At 38.4% G+C, this 19161-nt stretch overlaps 1 protein-coding gene across 2 annotated transcripts in view; it reads right to left on the bottom strand.

Annotated features, from left to right (window-relative positions):
* Nucleotides 1-19161, bottom strand: part of rabgap1 (RAB GTPase activating protein 1) — an 85622-nt gene that overhangs the window by 12592 nt on the left and 53869 nt on the right. For both annotated transcript variants that reach the window (XM_085359715.1, XM_085359716.1), the window contains 9 exons: nucleotides 13661-13774; nucleotides 10535-10609; nucleotides 9598-9723; nucleotides 9168-9311; nucleotides 7639-7680; nucleotides 6652-6780; nucleotides 3866-3958; nucleotides 1702-1812; nucleotides 1345-1449 (listed from right to left, as the gene is read on the bottom strand). In XM_085359715.1, the coding sequence (XP_085215841.1) occupies nucleotides 1345-1449; nucleotides 1702-1812; nucleotides 3866-3958; nucleotides 6652-6780; nucleotides 7639-7680; nucleotides 9168-9311; nucleotides 9598-9723; nucleotides 10535-10609; nucleotides 13661-13774 (939 nt within the window). The remainder of the gene's footprint in view (nucleotides 1-1344; nucleotides 1450-1701; nucleotides 1813-3865; nucleotides 3959-6651; nucleotides 6781-7638; nucleotides 7681-9167; nucleotides 9312-9597; nucleotides 9724-10534; nucleotides 10610-13660; nucleotides 13775-19161) is intronic.

The following is a 19161-nucleotide window of genomic DNA, read 5'->3' as shown; positions in this document are numbered from 1 at the left end:
TACAGCGTTTGGTTTTTGCCAAAGTGCCACTGTGCATTATAGCCAACTAGCTCCACTGTGCTCTCATCTGTCCAAAGGGTACTGGTCTAGAAATCTTGCGGTTTGTTCAGAGGCAACTTTGTAAATCTAATCGAACCTAAAGTCTAAGATGTACTTCTTGGGTTTCTGTAGTGTATTGGATCATTAAACAGTCTAACCTTGCTGGGACTTCCACTAATGGGAAATTGTCAAAACCTCAGCTTTTTTTTACAGAGATGGCTAGATTTGTAGATCATCAGTTAATCAAGTGCATTTGATTAGCAACACCTGGTTGCTAATTACTCTCTTAATTCCTATGGAATAGTATATTTTGTTTTTTACTGTATGTAGGTCATCAACATATTAATGTAGGTATCATTAATAATCGAATTGCTTGTAACACCTTCAGAATGTAGCAATAGCAAGCACCCATCCGTTTTCTTTCTTCCACTTACTGTATCTAACTTTGGGTTGTGACTGGGCTGGAGCCTATCCCAGCTGCCATACGCCGAAAGGCAAGGTACACCCTGAACAGGTCGCCTGTCTCTGACAGGACTAACAGAGAGACAGACAACCATACAAACTCACATCCACACCTCTGGCCAATTTAGAATCACCAATTAACGTAACCCTGTTCATGTTTTTGGAATGTAGGAGGAAGTCAGCATATCCGGAGAGAACCCACACAAACACAGGGAGAACATTAAACTCCACACATGAAGTCTCAAGCGAGCCAGTGGTTTTATTTTTCTTAAAATATTTCTGTAATTGAAAGTATGTGGAAATGTGTCTCATGCAGAGAAACTGGCTGAGAGGCAAATATACAGCCAGAAGAACATGTACAAAAAGATGGCTGTGCTTAACATTTCCCAAGTCTGATGTAAGGCTTCAGGTATGACAGGGGTATATTCATCACATAACGGCTGTTTTGTAAAGACTTGAAGGTCAGAAAAAAATCTGGTCTCATGCTCACTATGAGCTGTGCTTCTAGCTCAGGAAAGTATAAAATGCGGTCTTGTTTCAAAGACAAGCAGTTCCACACAGGCTGTCATACCCTGCAAACGACAGAGACAAACAGAACTTCACTGATTGAGAGTAAATCAGCCGATGCAATATTTCTTGTGAATCCTGGACCTGTCCACAATAAAAACTGCTCAGTCATAGCAGGTCACCTTAATATTTCGACTTCTGTTTCAGCAGTTGCTTCCTGTAACCCTGTGTTTCTTATGACATTTTGAGGAAAAACAAACACATTAGGCATCAGCAGGAAACTTTTTTCCCCTGGCTCCGTTTCACTCTAGATGAGAGCGCGTTACATGCTCTAACCTGTGCAGACTCTTCCTCCAGCCGCCTCTTCTCATCCTCCGACTCAATCAGCTTCTGTTTGGTCAGCAGCAACTCTTTATTTAGGGCGTCCGCTTTCTCCTCGGCCTGACACACACATGCACAGACACACAAAAGACACCATAACCCAGTGCTCAGTAGGTCAATGAAAGTCAGAGTCGCCCTACTTTCTTCTTAGTTTTCTCTCTCTTTTCAAGGAATTGGGGAAAAAAAGTTTCTGTTCAAAAACACTTGCGCTTTCATCTTTGCTATAACCTTTTTTAGATGTTCTACCAGAAGTGACAAATGACAGTTTAACAGCCCCACCCAATCATACACAAATATTCTTCTTTGGCTTACATTGTCAAGGTCTTTGCGCAGGGCTATCTTGCTGCTAACTAGTTCATGTGCCAAGTCATCATTTTCTTGCTCCAGACGCATGTTGGCCTCTTGCAAACGCCGATTCTCCCGCTAGATGGTGAATGTAAGAGGAAAAAAAAAGCAGTGTTTAGAAAGAAGAAAAGAGAAAAACAACCACAAATCAACACAAAAATGTTAAGAATGAAATAATCAAAACGTTTAAGACAGACGACACTGAACACGGAGAAGTGACGATCCACCAAAGAGGAAGGAAAGCGCTGAGATAGCTGAGCAAGGAAATGGAGTTAAGTTTGATTGTGCAAACATGTCTTACTGGTTCAGCAGTTTCCAGAGCGATGCGACAACACACATATGAAACCGAGAGTATAAAAGTTCACTCTGATCAGCTGAAAACGTAGCCGCAAAGTAAGAGATGTCTGTAATGTTTAACAAGACATAACCGGTTTGTACATCATTAACAGCAATCTACAGCTGTAGTGGGAATAAAGTCGGAGCACTTAGCACAAATTCTAACACCTCTCCTTCTATTTCTAGGTCAACGTTTCCATCTTTGTTAAAACATTTCATGTCTGTGTCACTTTTCTTCTTTTTAAGCCGTCTGATCCTGATCCATTTGCACATGGATTTACATATCCTTGTATTAAAGTGTGGACTACACAACTCCAGCTTTTATTATCACTACTATGACTCAAACTGGCGTGAACATTTGACTTTAGCGTAGAGCGGATGAATCCCTCTTACATGGCAAAAATAGAAACACCCCAAGATCAAAACACTTCTTTGGACACGAACAAAAAAGAAGAAGTGATGGATGATCTTGTAGTGCACAAAACCATCTTGTTACCCTTGAAATGGCATAATGTATAGTTAAAGGCTTTTCTATGGCCTTGTAGTTTTTATTTGCTGAACAAGGACTGTCAAGGTCCACAAGAAATATAGATTTACTTTGTTCAGCTATGAATGTCAGAATATAGTCGCTGCTTTACCACTATATGGTAATCGTGGGGATGACACATAATTCATGAATACTGAAATGGTTAAACCAACCAACCACTAAAATAATAATGTTACTATGTAAAAAGACAGAAAACAATATAAAGAAAAGTTAAGCGAGATCTGTATCATCCTAATTCTAATAATATACGTTTTCTGAAGAACTCTAATCTGAACAGATATAATTTTTAAAAAATATTTTTACTGCTGAAAAGTTTTGTAAATTGTAAGTCATTTAGTAACCCACCACAAAGGCATGTTTAAATATCAACAAAAACATGACATTATGAGCTATAAAAGCATGGAACAATATTTCATAATGTATTTTTAAATAATATGCACCTACAGCACTATATGAGAGCATGCCATCTTTTTAATTTCACAGCAATAACATCTAATTTATATCTATAAAAGTTGAATTATATAGACCTAGTAACTAGCCAGCAATGAGCTGAGACTGCCATATAAGCAACATCTAACACCCCTACACTTTTAAAACTTTTCTCAGTGTTAAGCATATCATTTTGCCAACAGAACAAACAAGCCAAACAATACTGAAGCATGGGTATGTATAGGTACTTTATGCCACACCCCTTTTCCCCAGGGGGTCGCCATGGCAGATTTGTCCAGGCCAGTCTATTAAACACTACACCACAGAGCAATGCAATGAATGCACAGAGCCAAAAGAAATAACGGTTCTGTGTATTTGGTAGTGGAGAAAGATCAAAACATTCTGGGGAAAGATTAGAGTGACACGTGAGAAGAACCAACATTAACAAAAATGATACAACATTTTTTGTTTTGTTTTTTTAAATGCCCTGCCCAGCAGATAAACAACAGACATAAGAGGAGGAGGAAGAGGAAGTCCAACAGAATAACGGTTTGTTATGAACCATGCAGTTTTTGTTCTGCCGTATTTTTATTGTTATTTTAAGTGATGCACTGTGCCAGACATTTTGTTCCTGGAAAAGGAAGGATGAGACTGCTTTATGCTAAATAGGAGGAGCATATCATTCTTGTTTTGGCTGGTTTCTTTTTCCTTTTGCCATTATTTTTTTAAAGAAAAATATACTCATCATTTAACCTTCCTGTATTGAACATATCGAGACAAGAAAGGGGACTGAAATATTTTGTTAGAAAAACCACGTACCTCATATCTCTCGATGGGGGCCTCCTGTTGCTCTTGCTGCTCCCGTATGGTGTGGTACTCCTTTTCATATTTCTTCAGTTTCTTCTGGCTGATCTGTTGAGCAGAAAGAGTAAAACAACAAATGATGAAGAAAGGAAATACAACTAGCTTACTAAGTTTGGTTTAATGTGACGGCCAGTGGAGAGGTTTTCAAGTCTTTTGCAAACAAAGACAGAAGACTTTTAATCTTTGCTCGACTGCAGCTTTATTTATTCATGCATTTGAATAACATGTAACAACACACGGGGTGGTATTATTGGCCAATTTGCTACTGTTTGTAACATCTAATCTTACCAGTACCAATTTATAATGAGATGTGTGGATTTTCAATGCCCTTAGTTAAGGGTTCACAATCAATGCACTACAGTGTTTGCATACTTTGACTATATACTTTTCCCCATGTTGAAATCTCAACATTCATTACCTAATGATGTAGCATGACCTTCATGCTGTTCCGATTCATGTGTCTTTATGCATTCTCTCAGTGTGTTTGGTTGCACGTTCTCCTCCACAAAGTACAGAAGGTCATTCAGGGCAGCAGGTCTCTAATGCATCCATCCTTTTATTGTCTTTTTTCTCACATCTACGGCAAAACTTTGGTTCTCCAACAGCTCATAATTAAATTGCCAATGAAGTACAGAGAGTATCCACAAACCTCCCGAGTCCAAAGTTTTTTATAAACAGAGAATATTTTTCCACTTTGAAAGGTTTCAATCAACTGCAACTACTAATACTGTATGTAGGTGCACAAACATATCTGCACACGCATGCTCATGTGTAGTAGCTCAAAAACAGAACTATAAGGTATGAACACAAGCTAAAACTTTGACGCGCCAAACTTTTTTTTAAAAGTGTCCAAGAAAGAAATTCAAACTTTTATGGTTTTATTTAAATTTCTGGGGTAATTTGCATATATTAGCATTAGAAGTCATAAGGCTGGCAGATGAGAAGAGGAGGTTGGTGCAACAAAAGCACACTGAGACAACATAAATGACCTGGTTTGACCCTGAGATTATGTCTTGAATACAGTTTGTGAGCTGAATGCACAACACAAGTACTTCTCTCATACTGACTTTAAAAATCTAATAATGATAATGACCTCTCACTGCAGTTAAGTAAATAGTTTGCAGACTCCCAACCTGGAAAGATACTCAGCACTGCTTTAACACTGCTGTGAATATGATGTAAAGTTGATAAGATATATATCAGATAATATAATTTAGATGATACAAATGGCCTTGTTTAGGTTTTGTATCTCTTATAGTTCAATGACTTAGGAAGCAGGATGTTGAATTTTTATATATATGTTCATTTTCCAATAATGTTGGTTATTTTAAAAATATGAATTAGGGTACATTAAGAAACTAAAAAAGGGGAAGGGAATAAATTTGACATTCAACGAAGAAAGTTATGAAAGTTGAACTATGAGAATAAATTTGGAGACATTTTTTATAATTAATTTCAAGATTCCGTTTAAAAAAAAAAAAGAAATACCAAAGTCACAGATGACCTCAGCCCGGGCTCAGATTTAAAGGAAGAAACAAAGCTGGGAAAACTTTGGACTTCCAAGGTTAAAGTCATACATTAAAAGAATAACTCTGAGTTTATGAGAAACACCTCAGAATAAAAGCCTGCTGTAAAAAAAAAATAAAAAAATAAAAACTTTCAAGATTCCGGTCACCTTGAAGGAAGCGACCTAATTGTTGCTACTTTGACTTCCCGAAATGAAATAAATACATTTAAAAAAAAAGGGGTGTACCTGGAAAAAGATCACATAAAGTCAAATCTGAGATAAAGCTTCCAACACAGCTGCAACCCAGAACAATTTGTAGTCCAGTCAGCCAGTATCTTCAGTCGTTTCAGGTTAGTTACTGATACAGCCAGTCATCACCCCACATTGCTATCCAAGCTTCAAATTACTCTGCCTTGACTGAGATTTAATTCCCAGTGAAGTCATTACAGTAGTCAGTGACCTCAAATGAATTCTTGGAATTATTTTCTCTTGCCAGATAACATACTTGCTACGGGGAATCCCTAAAGAAAAAAAGCAGCACAGATAAGTGTAATACTCAAAGACAGCATATAGAAGAAGTCAAATAAGCCAAAAGGAGTATAAGCTAGAAAATCTGTGTTTTTCTGGTGGTTATGATTTAAATTCAAAAGCGATACCTCCGATTTATTTCCAGCAGATATTTCTTTGCTGAAGATCATTACATGATCTGCCTGCTGCCCAGCTGTCTAACTGCGAACCAAAAACTTCAAATCTCTCGGTCTGCTGGCTCCTTTACAGAGTCTGTGCAAATAAATATCTCTGCCCAAAGCTACCTTCAAAGTCAGGTCCCTTAAACTAGGCCAGACAGTTCAAAACGGGTCAGGACACAGGTGCGAGTGCGCCTGTTTGAGATACTGAAAAAGACACGTGTGTTCGATTTATCTGTTAAGGTTGGTGTAAAGCACGGCAGTGACCCCTAGTGGTATTTGAGAAATACTGCTTGAAAAAATCTTTTACTTTTGTGCATAATGATCTGCGAATGATCAACTAATGATCATATATCACATATTTGGTACCATATATTTTGTTTAATAATTTACTGTTCAGTTGGGTTTGAGGCTTTCTGAATATTTTAAGAAAATCATCTGTTTATTCTTATTTATACAAAATATGACAATAAGACACAAGTCTACTATCTTTAAGAAAAAGCCAGGTTGAGCAGGTATAAGTACTACATGCTCTGCTTTAAACTAACCTTCATGCTACAGGCCAGCTCCATCAGTTTCTTTGCGTTTTCCTCGGAGCGGTACCTCTTCGGAACAGGGACGCGAAAGAATTTGAGAGCACCCTCGAAGTCTGTTTGGATTAGATCATCTTTCGATGTCTGGGGAAAAGCAGATAAAAGGTAAATTAGACATAAATTTACATTACTCAAGCCTAAACAGCCTGTCAAGGAAAGACTCATTTCCTTTTTTGTTAAATGAAGAAACAATTCTTAAGGCAACATCCTGGGTTTGGTTAGGAACACGTGAGCACTAAGATAAAGACTGTGTTTGTGGCCAAGTCTATAAATCTATGGTAAAATAAAAGTTGTTCCACAGATTTATTTTATTTTGCCTGTTTATTTTATGGATGGAACTGTGTTCTTCAAGCACAACGTCCCCTTAAAAAAAAGCACGTGCACTGCTTTTAGCACAGAACAGAGGGGTGAGGCTGCACATGTCTCACATGCATAAACCTTTTAGAATTTGAGGTTCTGTTGGCACAACCTCTCCATTTCTGTTTCCACTCAAATCTTCTGGCCATCTTTGAATGCTCATTGGTTTGATGCTACAGTCACACTAAAGAAGACGGCGGTTGGAGCAGCACGACCAAATTTATTGCAATAAACTTGTGATCTCATTGACTTTTCAATGGTCACGTCGAAGACGGGGACCAGGTCAGTAAACCACTTGCAGTCAGCTTGCTATGCTGAAAGCAACTTTTGTGTTTTAAAAATTAGACTGAACTTATTTGCAAACCTTCACCAATCTGCTTGAGTGACTGCAGTCTCAGGCTGCCTCCTGCCAGTCGACCTGCATAAATACCTTACCCAGATGTTAAGGGTGTTGCCAACAACACAATTGCAATCTACACACAATCATCAACCAATTTCCCCTCATCACAAGGAGGTTGCTGTCCCATTTTCACTTTGGTGTGGCTGAACAATAAAATAATTCGTTTTTTGTCTGGGCTTTCTTACCTTTAAAAGTGCCAAGGCCACATTGAAGATTACACTAATGCCCTGAGGGGAGAAAAAAACAAAATGAATTGATTAATTACTGTTGCTTAAAGTTTTAATGAAAAAAGCGACTGACAAAAATCACACATAAACGTTGTCATATGCTTATTCTTGAAAAAATAAAACATCTAAAGTGCTTTCATAATAAAACCCCATATTTAAGTGGTGTGCTTGTTTCTAGGGATATACTTTTACTAAGTATGTGGATAAGCACAGCGGCTGCTCCTTTTCTTCCCAGATGATTTGTTAAAGCGGTCTGACTTAATGGGGTAACTTCATACCTCTCCACAGGATCTGAAGACAGCTGCTCAGCTTGGACCGCTACACCGGAAGGTCAGACTTTACCCTGGTCTGAGTTATTGTGTGATCTGAAACAAGTCTCCCTGGGTCTGGTCATAAATTCCTAAATCTTGAACCACATCCCAAGTCCTGCTGCTTTCTTCCACCATCACTGGACTGACATCATTCAGCAGATTAATGAGACGAGGGTTTTCCTATATTCAGAGTTTCAATTCCCAGGGTAAAAAAAAAAAGATATCTATGGTACCTACGGTGCTGTGAAAAAGTTGTTGCGCCCTTCCTGATTTACTACAGTTTTTTATATTTGTCACACTTACATGTTTCAGATCATTAAACAAAGTTTAATATCACACAAAGATAACCCAAATAAATTGTGTTTTTAAACAATGATTTCACTGATTAAGGAAGAAAACTTATCCAAACTTATCCAAACTTACCTGGTTCTGTGTGAAAAGCAATTGCCCATCTTGTTAAATCATGACTTAACTGTGATTAACCTAATTTTTGGAAAGCTGAGTTCAGTTTAAGTAAACAATATATTTGCATAATGACTGAAACTAGCAGATCATTCTTCACATGAATGATCAAGAAGCTGACCTCAGCTGAAAGTGAAGAAGTCACTTGGATGAGTGACGAAACATTTCTTCCACTAAAAACGCTACATCCAGATGAATCGAATCAACTTTTTGGGATTTCCTTACCTGGATGATTGAGCATCCATCAAGACATCTTTGTCTAATATCTGAATTTGATGATCTGAAACATTTTAGTGTGACAAGAGAAGAAAAATAAGGAAATCGGGAAGGGGAAAACCCTTTTTCACACCACTGTATAAAATTTATTTCAGAATCCGAGGCGATTTCCTTCTTGAGTTATCAATTCAAACAATTTTCAGAAGACTGGACCTCTGACCTTGAGCTGAAGGTTTAGGTCACAGAGATTCAAACTCCTTCAATATTTTTTGTAGACACACCTATGGTATGAATTTAAAACTCCTATGTCGCTTCATTCTCGAGTTACCCCACTCACAAACTTGGATCTCCATGTCACATCATGTCACCTGCCGGATTGGCAGGGTAACCACAACACCCCATCAGCCTTTAACAGCTGAGGGCATTTCTATGCCATGAGTTAATAAGTCATTACCTCTGTCGATTGAAGTCACTGAGGTTTGTGTTTAGATTACGAACCTCGCACAGCAGCAGGTCGATTATATGGAAGACCATGTAGAGGGGGAACTTGGCTGTGAAGAGAGTGAGGAACCACTGTGAGGCGTACATGTGAGCCTCCAGGCCCACATTCAGGAAATGGTTGTACAGGTCTGGTATATATTCCTGGAACAGACACGTTGAAAGCAAGAAAAGCAATAAAGACACAAAAGGACATGGGGTTAGAGAAGCAGATTGAAGAATGTGGAGGAGGAGAAAAGGAAGATGTAATAAAAAAAAGATAGCAAATGGGGGGGAAAGGAAGGAGAGCAGCTAGAAATCACTTCAATTCTACTTAAATACTAAGTAATACACCTTGCTGGTCTTATGTATTACATTATATAATATAATAGTATATATCAGTGTACAGGTGCGCAGAGCATTCAGTTATACAAGTTTATATCATACAAACCTGCATAAGTCTCTCAAGCTGAAAGAACTTGCAATGAAGATCTTCAAAGTTTTGCTTGAAAAGATCCCTGAGCCCATAATCAAACATGATCTTCACCAGGACACTGAATGCTTGCTCCTCTGGCATCTAAAGAAAACCAAGAGATTTACTTATTAGTGCCTTAAGTCAGTTCAGTCATGCTGAAAACAAGGGTTTCACATGAAGTTAACTGCAAAGTGCCCCAAGAAATTCTAAAATGTCACTTTAAAAAATCCTCTGGTCGGATGCTTTATAAAAATGGCCATTGTTTCTACACTAGGTGGCACTGTTGGCATTTCTCCGGACCACAGAGGAGTTTTAAAACAAGCTACAGGTTTCAGATGATCACTGTGACCATATTGTACACACACAAAAAAAAAAAAAAATAAACCCCAACATTAAAGCCTTATGACTATGCAGAGTTCTGCGGTTAAAACCTTTGCTAGAGACACATGCGTGGGGGTTACTGCAACATATACTCCTGAACACAACAACAAGATTAGGAAGTTGGTCTGGACTCCAAACACCTTAGATCCCAATGAGCAATTGTAGGATATGCTTGGTCCCAGTCAACACAGCCCATCCCAAGAGGGGACCTGTTTATTCCCCAGAGAGTCTGAGCTGTTTTGGCAGTGCAAAGGGAGAACTACTCAATATTAGGCAGGTGGTTTAATGTTGCCGTCTACATTACATAAACAAATAAAACCTCTAAAATTTCCTTTTATAGGTACTTATTGACCAAGTTCTGAGAGACATTAAACATAGGATGGAGGATGTAATAAATTAAGCCAATCCTCCAGTGTTTCTGAAAGCTGGAAGGGTATCGATGTCAAAGGAAATAAAACAGCCCCGCTCAGCTATGACACTATATTTGAAATACTTTTTTTTTTTCCCTGGACATGCTGGTATGTAAACTCACGTGCAACAGCAGCACTGCAGCCAAGAAGGACTGTCCCTGGCAGTACCCGATCTCCTCATCGTAAACAGAATAAGCCTAAAAAAAGAATGCAGACAGAAAGAAAGGTAACAAACTAGTGTCACGATAAATAATAATAATTAAAAAAAAGAAATAAAGAAATTAATGTATTTGTATAGTATAGCATACATTTTTTTCTAAAGATTTGGGAAGTTACACCAAGGCTGCAAAGCAATGTGTAAATACTGATCTTGTGCTGCATTTAATTGATGGTGAGAACGTAATTAGTATACCATATATCTACATTTACAAGAAACATTAAACAAAACACATCAACAGAACAGGCAGTGACCGCCCACAATTACAGTAAGCCAAACAAAATGAAACAAATATCTTATTTTTTCACCCTCAGCACGCTGGTTTGGCTACAGAGAACTTAAATTATAATGTGTATGAGCTGTGTGGCAGTATAATAATGAAGAAAGACTGAATAGGACCTAAAGAAATCAAGTCTAACTGGATAGATTCAGAAACAAACAGAAAAGCAAGAAAAAAGGGGTCTGAAGGAAATGTTGGTACAAATGTTATGTATTAAATTGCTTTGGGAGCTAGGGAGAGAATCAGGCGAAAGGGCTGTAGTGGCCTACTGAGCTACAAACACAAATTATGAGCATGAATCAAACGGACAAAGTGTGGATCAATCCATACATGCAGGAGAGGGAGGGCCCGCTGAATTATTTAAACACACCTGAGGAGGTGGTTGTCTGGGAAGAGATGGATGTCCTCACCTGAGTTATACATAATAAATGACATGAAACTAAAAACTGAACGCACTGCAGTCGGGACATTCGTGACGAATTATGGAGGTATAGCTTCAGATGTATGTATGCATATTATTGACGCACGTGCTCGTTTTCATGAGAAAGAGAGCACAGATGCTCGATGATCAAAACGCCAACGTTTTGAATCAAACGCGCACACCAAACTACGCGTTCGATTTAAAAAAAACTTGTTTTGCTTTTCACTCTTATGAACTCACTGAACCACCCAGTAACCCGGTGAGAAAGTAAATTAATGAGCGGTTGATTTTAGCGTTGGCACCTTCAACTACTGCTCTACAGACCTACTGTGGAGCCAGTCATTTACATAGTAATTATATCGTATTCCAGAGAAATGTGATTCAATTTCACATGGAGATTATTTTTATTTCTGACAGGTTTCATCAAGAACGACGGCTGCAAGCTAACCAACTGCTTGTTTTTCACCTGTAATTACATGCAGTTTTATAAAAAAAACAACTTCATGAGTGGGTGTGAGTTTACAAATCTATGTCAGGACACAAGCTGTCTATTACAGCTATTTATACTTCTTAATATTTAAAAGATTTATTAAATATTATGTGAATTTCAGTTTTGATTCAATTCCATTTAGTATGAAATTGAAATAGTGAGCCAAACCACAACAACAGGTGTGTCAAGGTGATTTATACCTTAGGTAAAGAACCTACAGTGTTAGAAAGACTACCCCAAAAATCAGACAATCCACAAAGAGCAGCACTAGGACTAGAAAAAATCCATTTTAACAGGAAGAAACCTCCAGACGAGCATGGAGGGTCAGCTATCTGCTTCGAGTGGTTGCAGGTGAGGGGAAAGAGGAAAGAAGGAAGAGTTTATAGGGAGACGGGACAAAACAATCTATGGGAGGGAGAAAACAAAATTTAATGACCTGCAGTAGTGGTGCATAAACATCTGGCAGTGAAGTGAGTTGAGTGGGAAAGGAAAAAACTTCATGCATGCAAAGACCACAAAATGCTGCCTTTTATAAGCAGAAAAGTAAACTAGCAGTGCACATTAAAGGTACACTGTGAAAAATATCACTGCTAGACATCAGTAGATTGCAGATTGGCCGCCATTCATGAAGTAAGTACAGAATGTCAGTCCTCCATTTATCTCAGCTGGAGTCCACGTCTATTCACACTGTAGGAGGCTGTAAAACTTTGTGAAAGGAGTCTGATACGAGTCGACGAGTCAGTGAAACTCACTTCTGTCTCATACTGAGGTGAGTTGTCGGTAAGTGTTGCTGTTTTGGTCACTGTTAGCCGGCGTTATTGAAACTGTCTTTGAAGCGGATCTGACATTCTGACACTCACGATGTGAGACTGTAATAAACAGGGACGGTCGCATGTCTAATCTGCTGACAATATCAGGAAAAAAACAAGCATGTTTATGCACATTTTCATGTGTTCAGAGCATGAGGCTTGAGGTGAGGAGGAAGAGGATGAGGTGGAAATGAGGGAGCAGAGAGAGAAGAAATGGATGAGGCAGACATAATAAGAATGGGATAATTAAAATATCCATGTATAAATAAAGTTTAAAATACCTATTTGTGATCTTTAAATTAAAAGTAATTTATGAGGCGTACTACATATGCCGCCGGCCTCTAGCTTGAAACATAAAAAATAATTAGGCGGAACAGCGACGCCCATCTCAGCTCAGATGGTGGCGCAACATGGCAAACATGGCAGCCCCTGCTCCTATGTAGTTTAAATGGATTAATTCCCAATTTATGACAATGCACTGATTATTGGAAGATATAATTATACACTAATCAATGTCTATTTATGAGTACGATGTTCTTTTTTCTATTGAATAAACTAAAAAAAATGACTCATTGTAATCTTTAAATGCAAACATATCAGATTATCCTGGAGTGCCTCTTGAAAACCTTTAAACTGCTCACTAATAGTAAAGCTTAACATTTATAATAAGTGGGAGCGTCATTTTAATCATCTCTGCTTAAGCCACTGGCCCAATATCCTTGAAGAGCACTGCGAAGTATTACTACTATTGTTCTTGACCCAGTTTATCACTCCCTGTTATTTCTTCATTATGTGTATTTTAAGCTGTAAATTTACACGCAGCAGAAGTTAATGTGGGGGAGAGTGGGGAAAAGAGTGCTGCTGACTTGTTTCTGCAGTTCTGCTACCAAATGGTTTACACCTCATTTGGCATACAGCTGTTGCAGTAGCTTTGTGCACTGTGTGAATCCATTTTAATGACTGCCTGGATAATGCCCTCTGCTGACTTCAGAGGAAAAATTAACCTCCTCCTTGTGTGTTAAGTGTCTCACCTTGCAGATCTTATAGAGGGAGTCTTGTCCATCTCCTCCAGTGTCTTTGAAGTAGTCGTGAGCTGGAAATGTCCGGTTAATGTCCCTGGTGATGGCGCTGTCCTGAGGGGACTCCTAAAAGTGAAAAGAGAAGAGAGAGAGAGAGGTTAAAGTGGATTGAAAGGAGGTGAAGAGGCAGAGGCAGGGTGAAATTCAGTAACTAAAACATTCAAAGCCATTTTTATTATTCGGTCTCTGCAAAAAGAGAAAAATCAATCCGCAGAGACCCAGCAGTGGTCAGTGCTGTAGAGTATTTGCTGGCCTCACACATTGCTGAGATTTACAGTATGGGGCAGGAATAAAAAGTGGTAGGACAGAGTGTTCCCTTCCACCGTACAGATTGTCCACAGCTCAGTGCCTTTTTATTTGTCTGTATCTGCCCACCCCACTTTGACTCTAATAATGACCACTTCTTCTTATACGTAATATAAGCATTAGTTTCTGATGGTATAGTACGTATGCAAACAACAGGCACATAACACAAAACAGATATTGTTATTTACTTGGTAAAACATGTTCAGTGAAACAAATAATATACTAACAGCTTTGCTTTTACCAAAAGTGGAAACTAAATGGTAATTTAATTTGTGTAATGTTGTATGTAAGATTCAATTCTTGGTTTGGTGACCTACTTGATGTCAACTAGATGGTCATTTGGGAAGAAAATAAACTGAGACTGAAATACTTTACAGCAACTATAAACTGAATTTAACAACCGCATCAGGTTTAAGACATATTGTCTTTAGAGAGGGATAGATGGATGGCTTAAGCAGTTATTATCCAGACTGCTGTGTGCTCTTAAGGTTTTGCTATTGCACGCTTTTTTTTTTCTGTAAAATTGAAAGTACATGCCATCAAGGTTAATTATTTGCGCTACTGTAACACAATACAGTTCTATTTGGTCCCAACATCAATATTTTAGACAAATTCACATTTCTTTTCAAACTAATGACCCAATTTTGCTACTTGCACTTTATTATTATTATTATTATTATTATTATTATTATTATTATTATTATAGTAGTAATAACTTTCATAGCAAGTTTATATAACCGGTAAGATATTTCACTAGATGAAAATGCAAGGGAGAACAAGAAGATTCAAAAAATCATCTTCTTGGGAGTACACAAATGTTCCAAATCCATCTAGCAGCCCTGGTATATTTCAGTGTAGACCAACTAACTGACTTGGGCCATGCAGCAGGACAATGCAATGGCATGGCCGACTCAAAGTGCAGACCTCAACCCGACTGAAATACTGTGGACCTTTAGAGAGCTCAACATAAACAAATGCCCGCAAACCTCAATGAAGTAAAGCAATGTTGTAAAAAAGAGTGGGCCAAAGCTTCTCCACAACAATGTAAAAGCCTGATAAAGTCATAAAGAAAACTATTACTTCAAGTTATTGCTGTTAAAGGTGGTCCTACAAGCGACTAAATCCTTAAATGTGCTTAGTTTTTCACAGAACCGCATGGCTGTATGTGTGGAGATTGCACACAGTACATATACAAGCCTGGGGAAACGTATTTCTTTGGCATATCACTCCACAGAGTGGATATACTACACACACATAGATCAGTGAATAATATAATCTAAACTAGCCGTGCTTTGCAAAGATTAATCACCACTTAATTCATTATTCATCACAAGTGAATTTCAGAGACACGGCCTCTAAATAAAAAATCTTACTCTGTAACTCCCCATTTGTATACAACAAATCAAACCCACTTTTAAACATAGCTTTATGTAGCATTTGTGGGTAAAATAAGTATAAATTTGGGACTATGTATTGGGTGATGTTCACTGAACTTTGTAATCTGGTGCCGGGATCATTCTCTCAAGCAAAATGAGGGCGTTGGCGCGACAACAGAGGGAAACACTTTCAGTCATCGGTGTAAACCTATAATGTCTCAGCCAAAAATGTTAAATTAACTTTTTTTTTTTTTTTTTAATTGTAAGACTCATTTCATACATGTAGGAAAATGTTTCCATTACATGCTGGAAATTCATAAATTACACCTAGAGTTATTTGCTTGTATGTTTTTTTATCCATTGCTGAAGAGCACTTTAGCATAACTAAACCTTTATTAATCCCTACAGGGGATCAAATTCTGTCCGAGAAAACAATCCTGCAAACCCATCCTCAAAGTAGATGTAAACTTAAAAGAGAACCCTTCATTTAAATCGTCAGTGTTTTCAAACCACTCGTGCTCCCTTTGTAGCTAATTATACCTTTTTGGTCACTCTGTTACTGTACCCATCAAGTCCCTCCTTTTTCCGAGGTTTCTGTTCCAACTTCCACAAAGGAAGAGAGTGTAACAAAAATAATGCAAGTATGAGAAGAAATGCAGGAAGAAAGGGATATTTAAACAAAGCAAGCTAATGGGGATAAGAGACCAACAACAGTGGTCCACTCCACGACTAACACCACACCCTAAAAAACACTGAGTGTGTATACATGTATGGTATTGTGTGAATTGTAGACCTTGGGAATATGGGATGAAGACTTTATGTTCTGTTCTGCCTTCAAACGACTGTTTTAGAGTAAATAATTGACTTTAAGGTTGAGGTTAAATGAGGTTTTGTTGTGATAAAGGTTGGTGTAAGGCTCAGGCAGTTAGCTGTGACAGTTAAGAACAAGGGGAAGGTGTTAAGTCAGTGAGTGAAAGTGATTTAACTAGATGAAATTCAGAGTAATTTTGGTGACTATAGAGTTGGTTTTTTGGTTGTCACAGAGCTGGAGCTCTGAATTACACTGTAGCTCTCGTTCAATCGGACATACACAATAACAAATCTAATTATCTGAGATTAGTCATGTTCACTTTTAAACACGGTCACCTTGCTAGCAGCAAGTTGGATCCCCATTTTACTTTTCCACGGCATAGCTTCAACCAGCTGCTAGAAATATTCCTCACAACTTTTGGTCCACATTGACATGACAGCATCACACAGTTGCTACAGATTTGTCAGCTGCACATCCAAAAGTCCTCTATTGGGTTGAAATCGGGTGGCCTGGTACAGTACAGTGAACTCTTTGGCATGTTCAAGACACCAGTTTGGGATGATTTGAGCTTGTGACATGATGCACTATCCTGAGGGAGAAGGCTATAAAAAGCTGGGCACACTGTGGTCATAAAGGGATAGACAAGGTCAGCAACACCACTAAGGGTCCCAAATTATGTCAAGAAAGTCTTCTTTGGTTCAGGCACCTGAACCATGGATCCATGCTTTCATGTTGTTTATGGCAAATTCTTGATGTCACAGCACAAATCAAAACTCATTAAAAAAGGCGATCCTGTGTGAAATTAAGCTACAGTTTTCTGTTCTTAGCTGACAGGAGTCCCACCTGGTGTGGTCATCTGCTGCTTTAGTCCTCTGCTTCAAGTTTCGATGTGCTGTGCCCTCAGAGACGCTCTTCTGGGATCAATAAAGCATTTCCCCCCCAGACAGCTGCTGCTCACTGGATATTTTCTCTTTTTCTGACCATTCACTGTAAACCCTTGAGAGGGTTGGGTTGTGTGGGAAAATCCAAGCGGATCAACAAGACTCAGACCAGCCTGTCTGGCACCAACAACCATGCCACATTCAAAGTCGCTTAAATCACTTCTGTTCCCCATTCCAGAGCTCGGGTTGAACTTCAGCAGGTCATTTTGACCATATTTGCAAACCTGAATGCACTGAATTGCTGCCATGTGACTTGCCAATTTGATATTTGTATTAACAAGGACAAGAAGAACAAGAATACCTAATAAAGTATATCTTCTAAACTTGGCAGGACCTCACCATAAAGTGCATCAGTAAAATCCAAAGTGATTGAGACATTTAGCTTCAAGGGTACTAAAAACTTGTGTCCCAGAAATCTATTTATTCAAAGAGAAAACCATTGCATCCAATGTGGCACATCCCACAGAGCTATAGTCTCTCTGTGAAAGATAACCATCCATGTTTATACAAGCACCACTTAGCCATACTTATCGTAAGTGTTTAGAGCATGCACAAAGACTTCTGACATAATGGCCAATTAGCTTCCTCCCTATCTGTCAGCTCAGTTAAAGAAAAGTTCAGAATTAGAGTAGCACGAGAGAGGAAGAAAATGCATTTAGTATCTCAACATAATGTACGGAAGCATGAGAGGAAGTGAGAAAAAGAAACAGAGAAGCAGAAAGAGAGAAAACATGAAAGATAAAATACATCTGGAGCTAACTGGAAAATTATCAATGGAATTAGAGTACGAACAGAAAACAAACAAAAACAAGACCAAAAAAAAGATCTCAGAAAAAATTATATTGATTCATGTCAGAGCCTGACTAATATGGAACCAATATCACTACCAATTACCAATATTTGATGATTAAAAAAAAAAAACACTTTCTGCTCTTCTGATTCATCAGCTGATATTTTTCTATAATTTGATATATTTAGTTTTACGTTTACTTGTTCACGTGTTACCTGACTCTCCTTCATTCTGCTGCTTTTTGTATAATATGGACAGACTCGTAAATAGCCAATGTCAAACGGTAGTACAAGCTACCAGTTAGTCAGTCTCTACTTGAGACCACTATGCCCGTTAAAGAGGGTCTATTTTGCTCATTTACTGCTCTATATTGATATTCTATGACTCTACTAAATGAGCTCTCCACAATTCCCAACTTAAAATAATTCCTATTTATCTTACAGTGGGCAATTGCACAGCTCCCCTCCTTGGTGCATACTCTGTCTAAAAAAAACACATTTTAGCTTCTTTTCCTCTCACTTTAAGCCAACTTGTTTTTCCTGATTGGAGCTGTGTGCCTGTGATGCCCTTATCAATGACAGCCATTTTACACTTTTGTAAAAGCATCGCAGAATATAAGAAAAATCTTATTACTTCCCCTTTGAAGCAGCCATTTTCTCTAAAGTGGACTCGGCAGATATGTTGTTCTAAGATTCTCGGAGGACTTGCCACAATTATTTATTCATTTGCATTTAGGTTGTCTCAGATCGGCCTTTTCTGTAGTTCTCTCTATTCTCGAGCACACCAGCCTGTTTCTGTTTAAAAATCTGTACAAACATTACAGATGCATCAGAACACTTTTGGCTATCAGTAACAAGTACTGCTGAGACCCACAACACCCATAAACTGAGTGAAAGTCCAGGAACAAAACATTTTCTGACAGAACACCAATAAAATGTCTTCACTGGGGGTAAGCCAAAAATGGCTGCGCTACAGTGCAAATGTGTGTGTGTGTGTGTGTGTGTGAGTGAATCTAAAGCTTGGAGTTAAGCACTAGACTAGAGCTTCCGTGAGAAGGCTGAATAGCTAGCTCTCTATTGTTTACGTCCCCGATTTTCTCTGACTCAACACAATAGCTGACATGTCACTCTGTTATTCTTTCTCTGCTCCTAAAGGACCCTACCAAGACACCAAGAGAACATGGGGTGATATTTATCAAGCTTGCCATAAACCTTTCACCCTGAACAAAA

The sequence above is a fragment of the Diplotaxodon limnothrissa genome, linkage group LG7, assembly GCF_057381915.1.
Source record: "Diplotaxodon limnothrissa isolate DT_005_m linkage group LG7, D_limnothrissa_male_GT1.1, whole genome shotgun sequence".
In the NCBI taxonomy this organism is placed as follows: Eukaryota; Metazoa; Chordata; class Actinopteri; order Cichliformes; family Cichlidae; genus Diplotaxodon; species Diplotaxodon limnothrissa.
The sequence above is the reverse complement of the archived record's forward strand: the minus strand, read 5'-3'. Positions and strand labels throughout refer to the sequence as shown.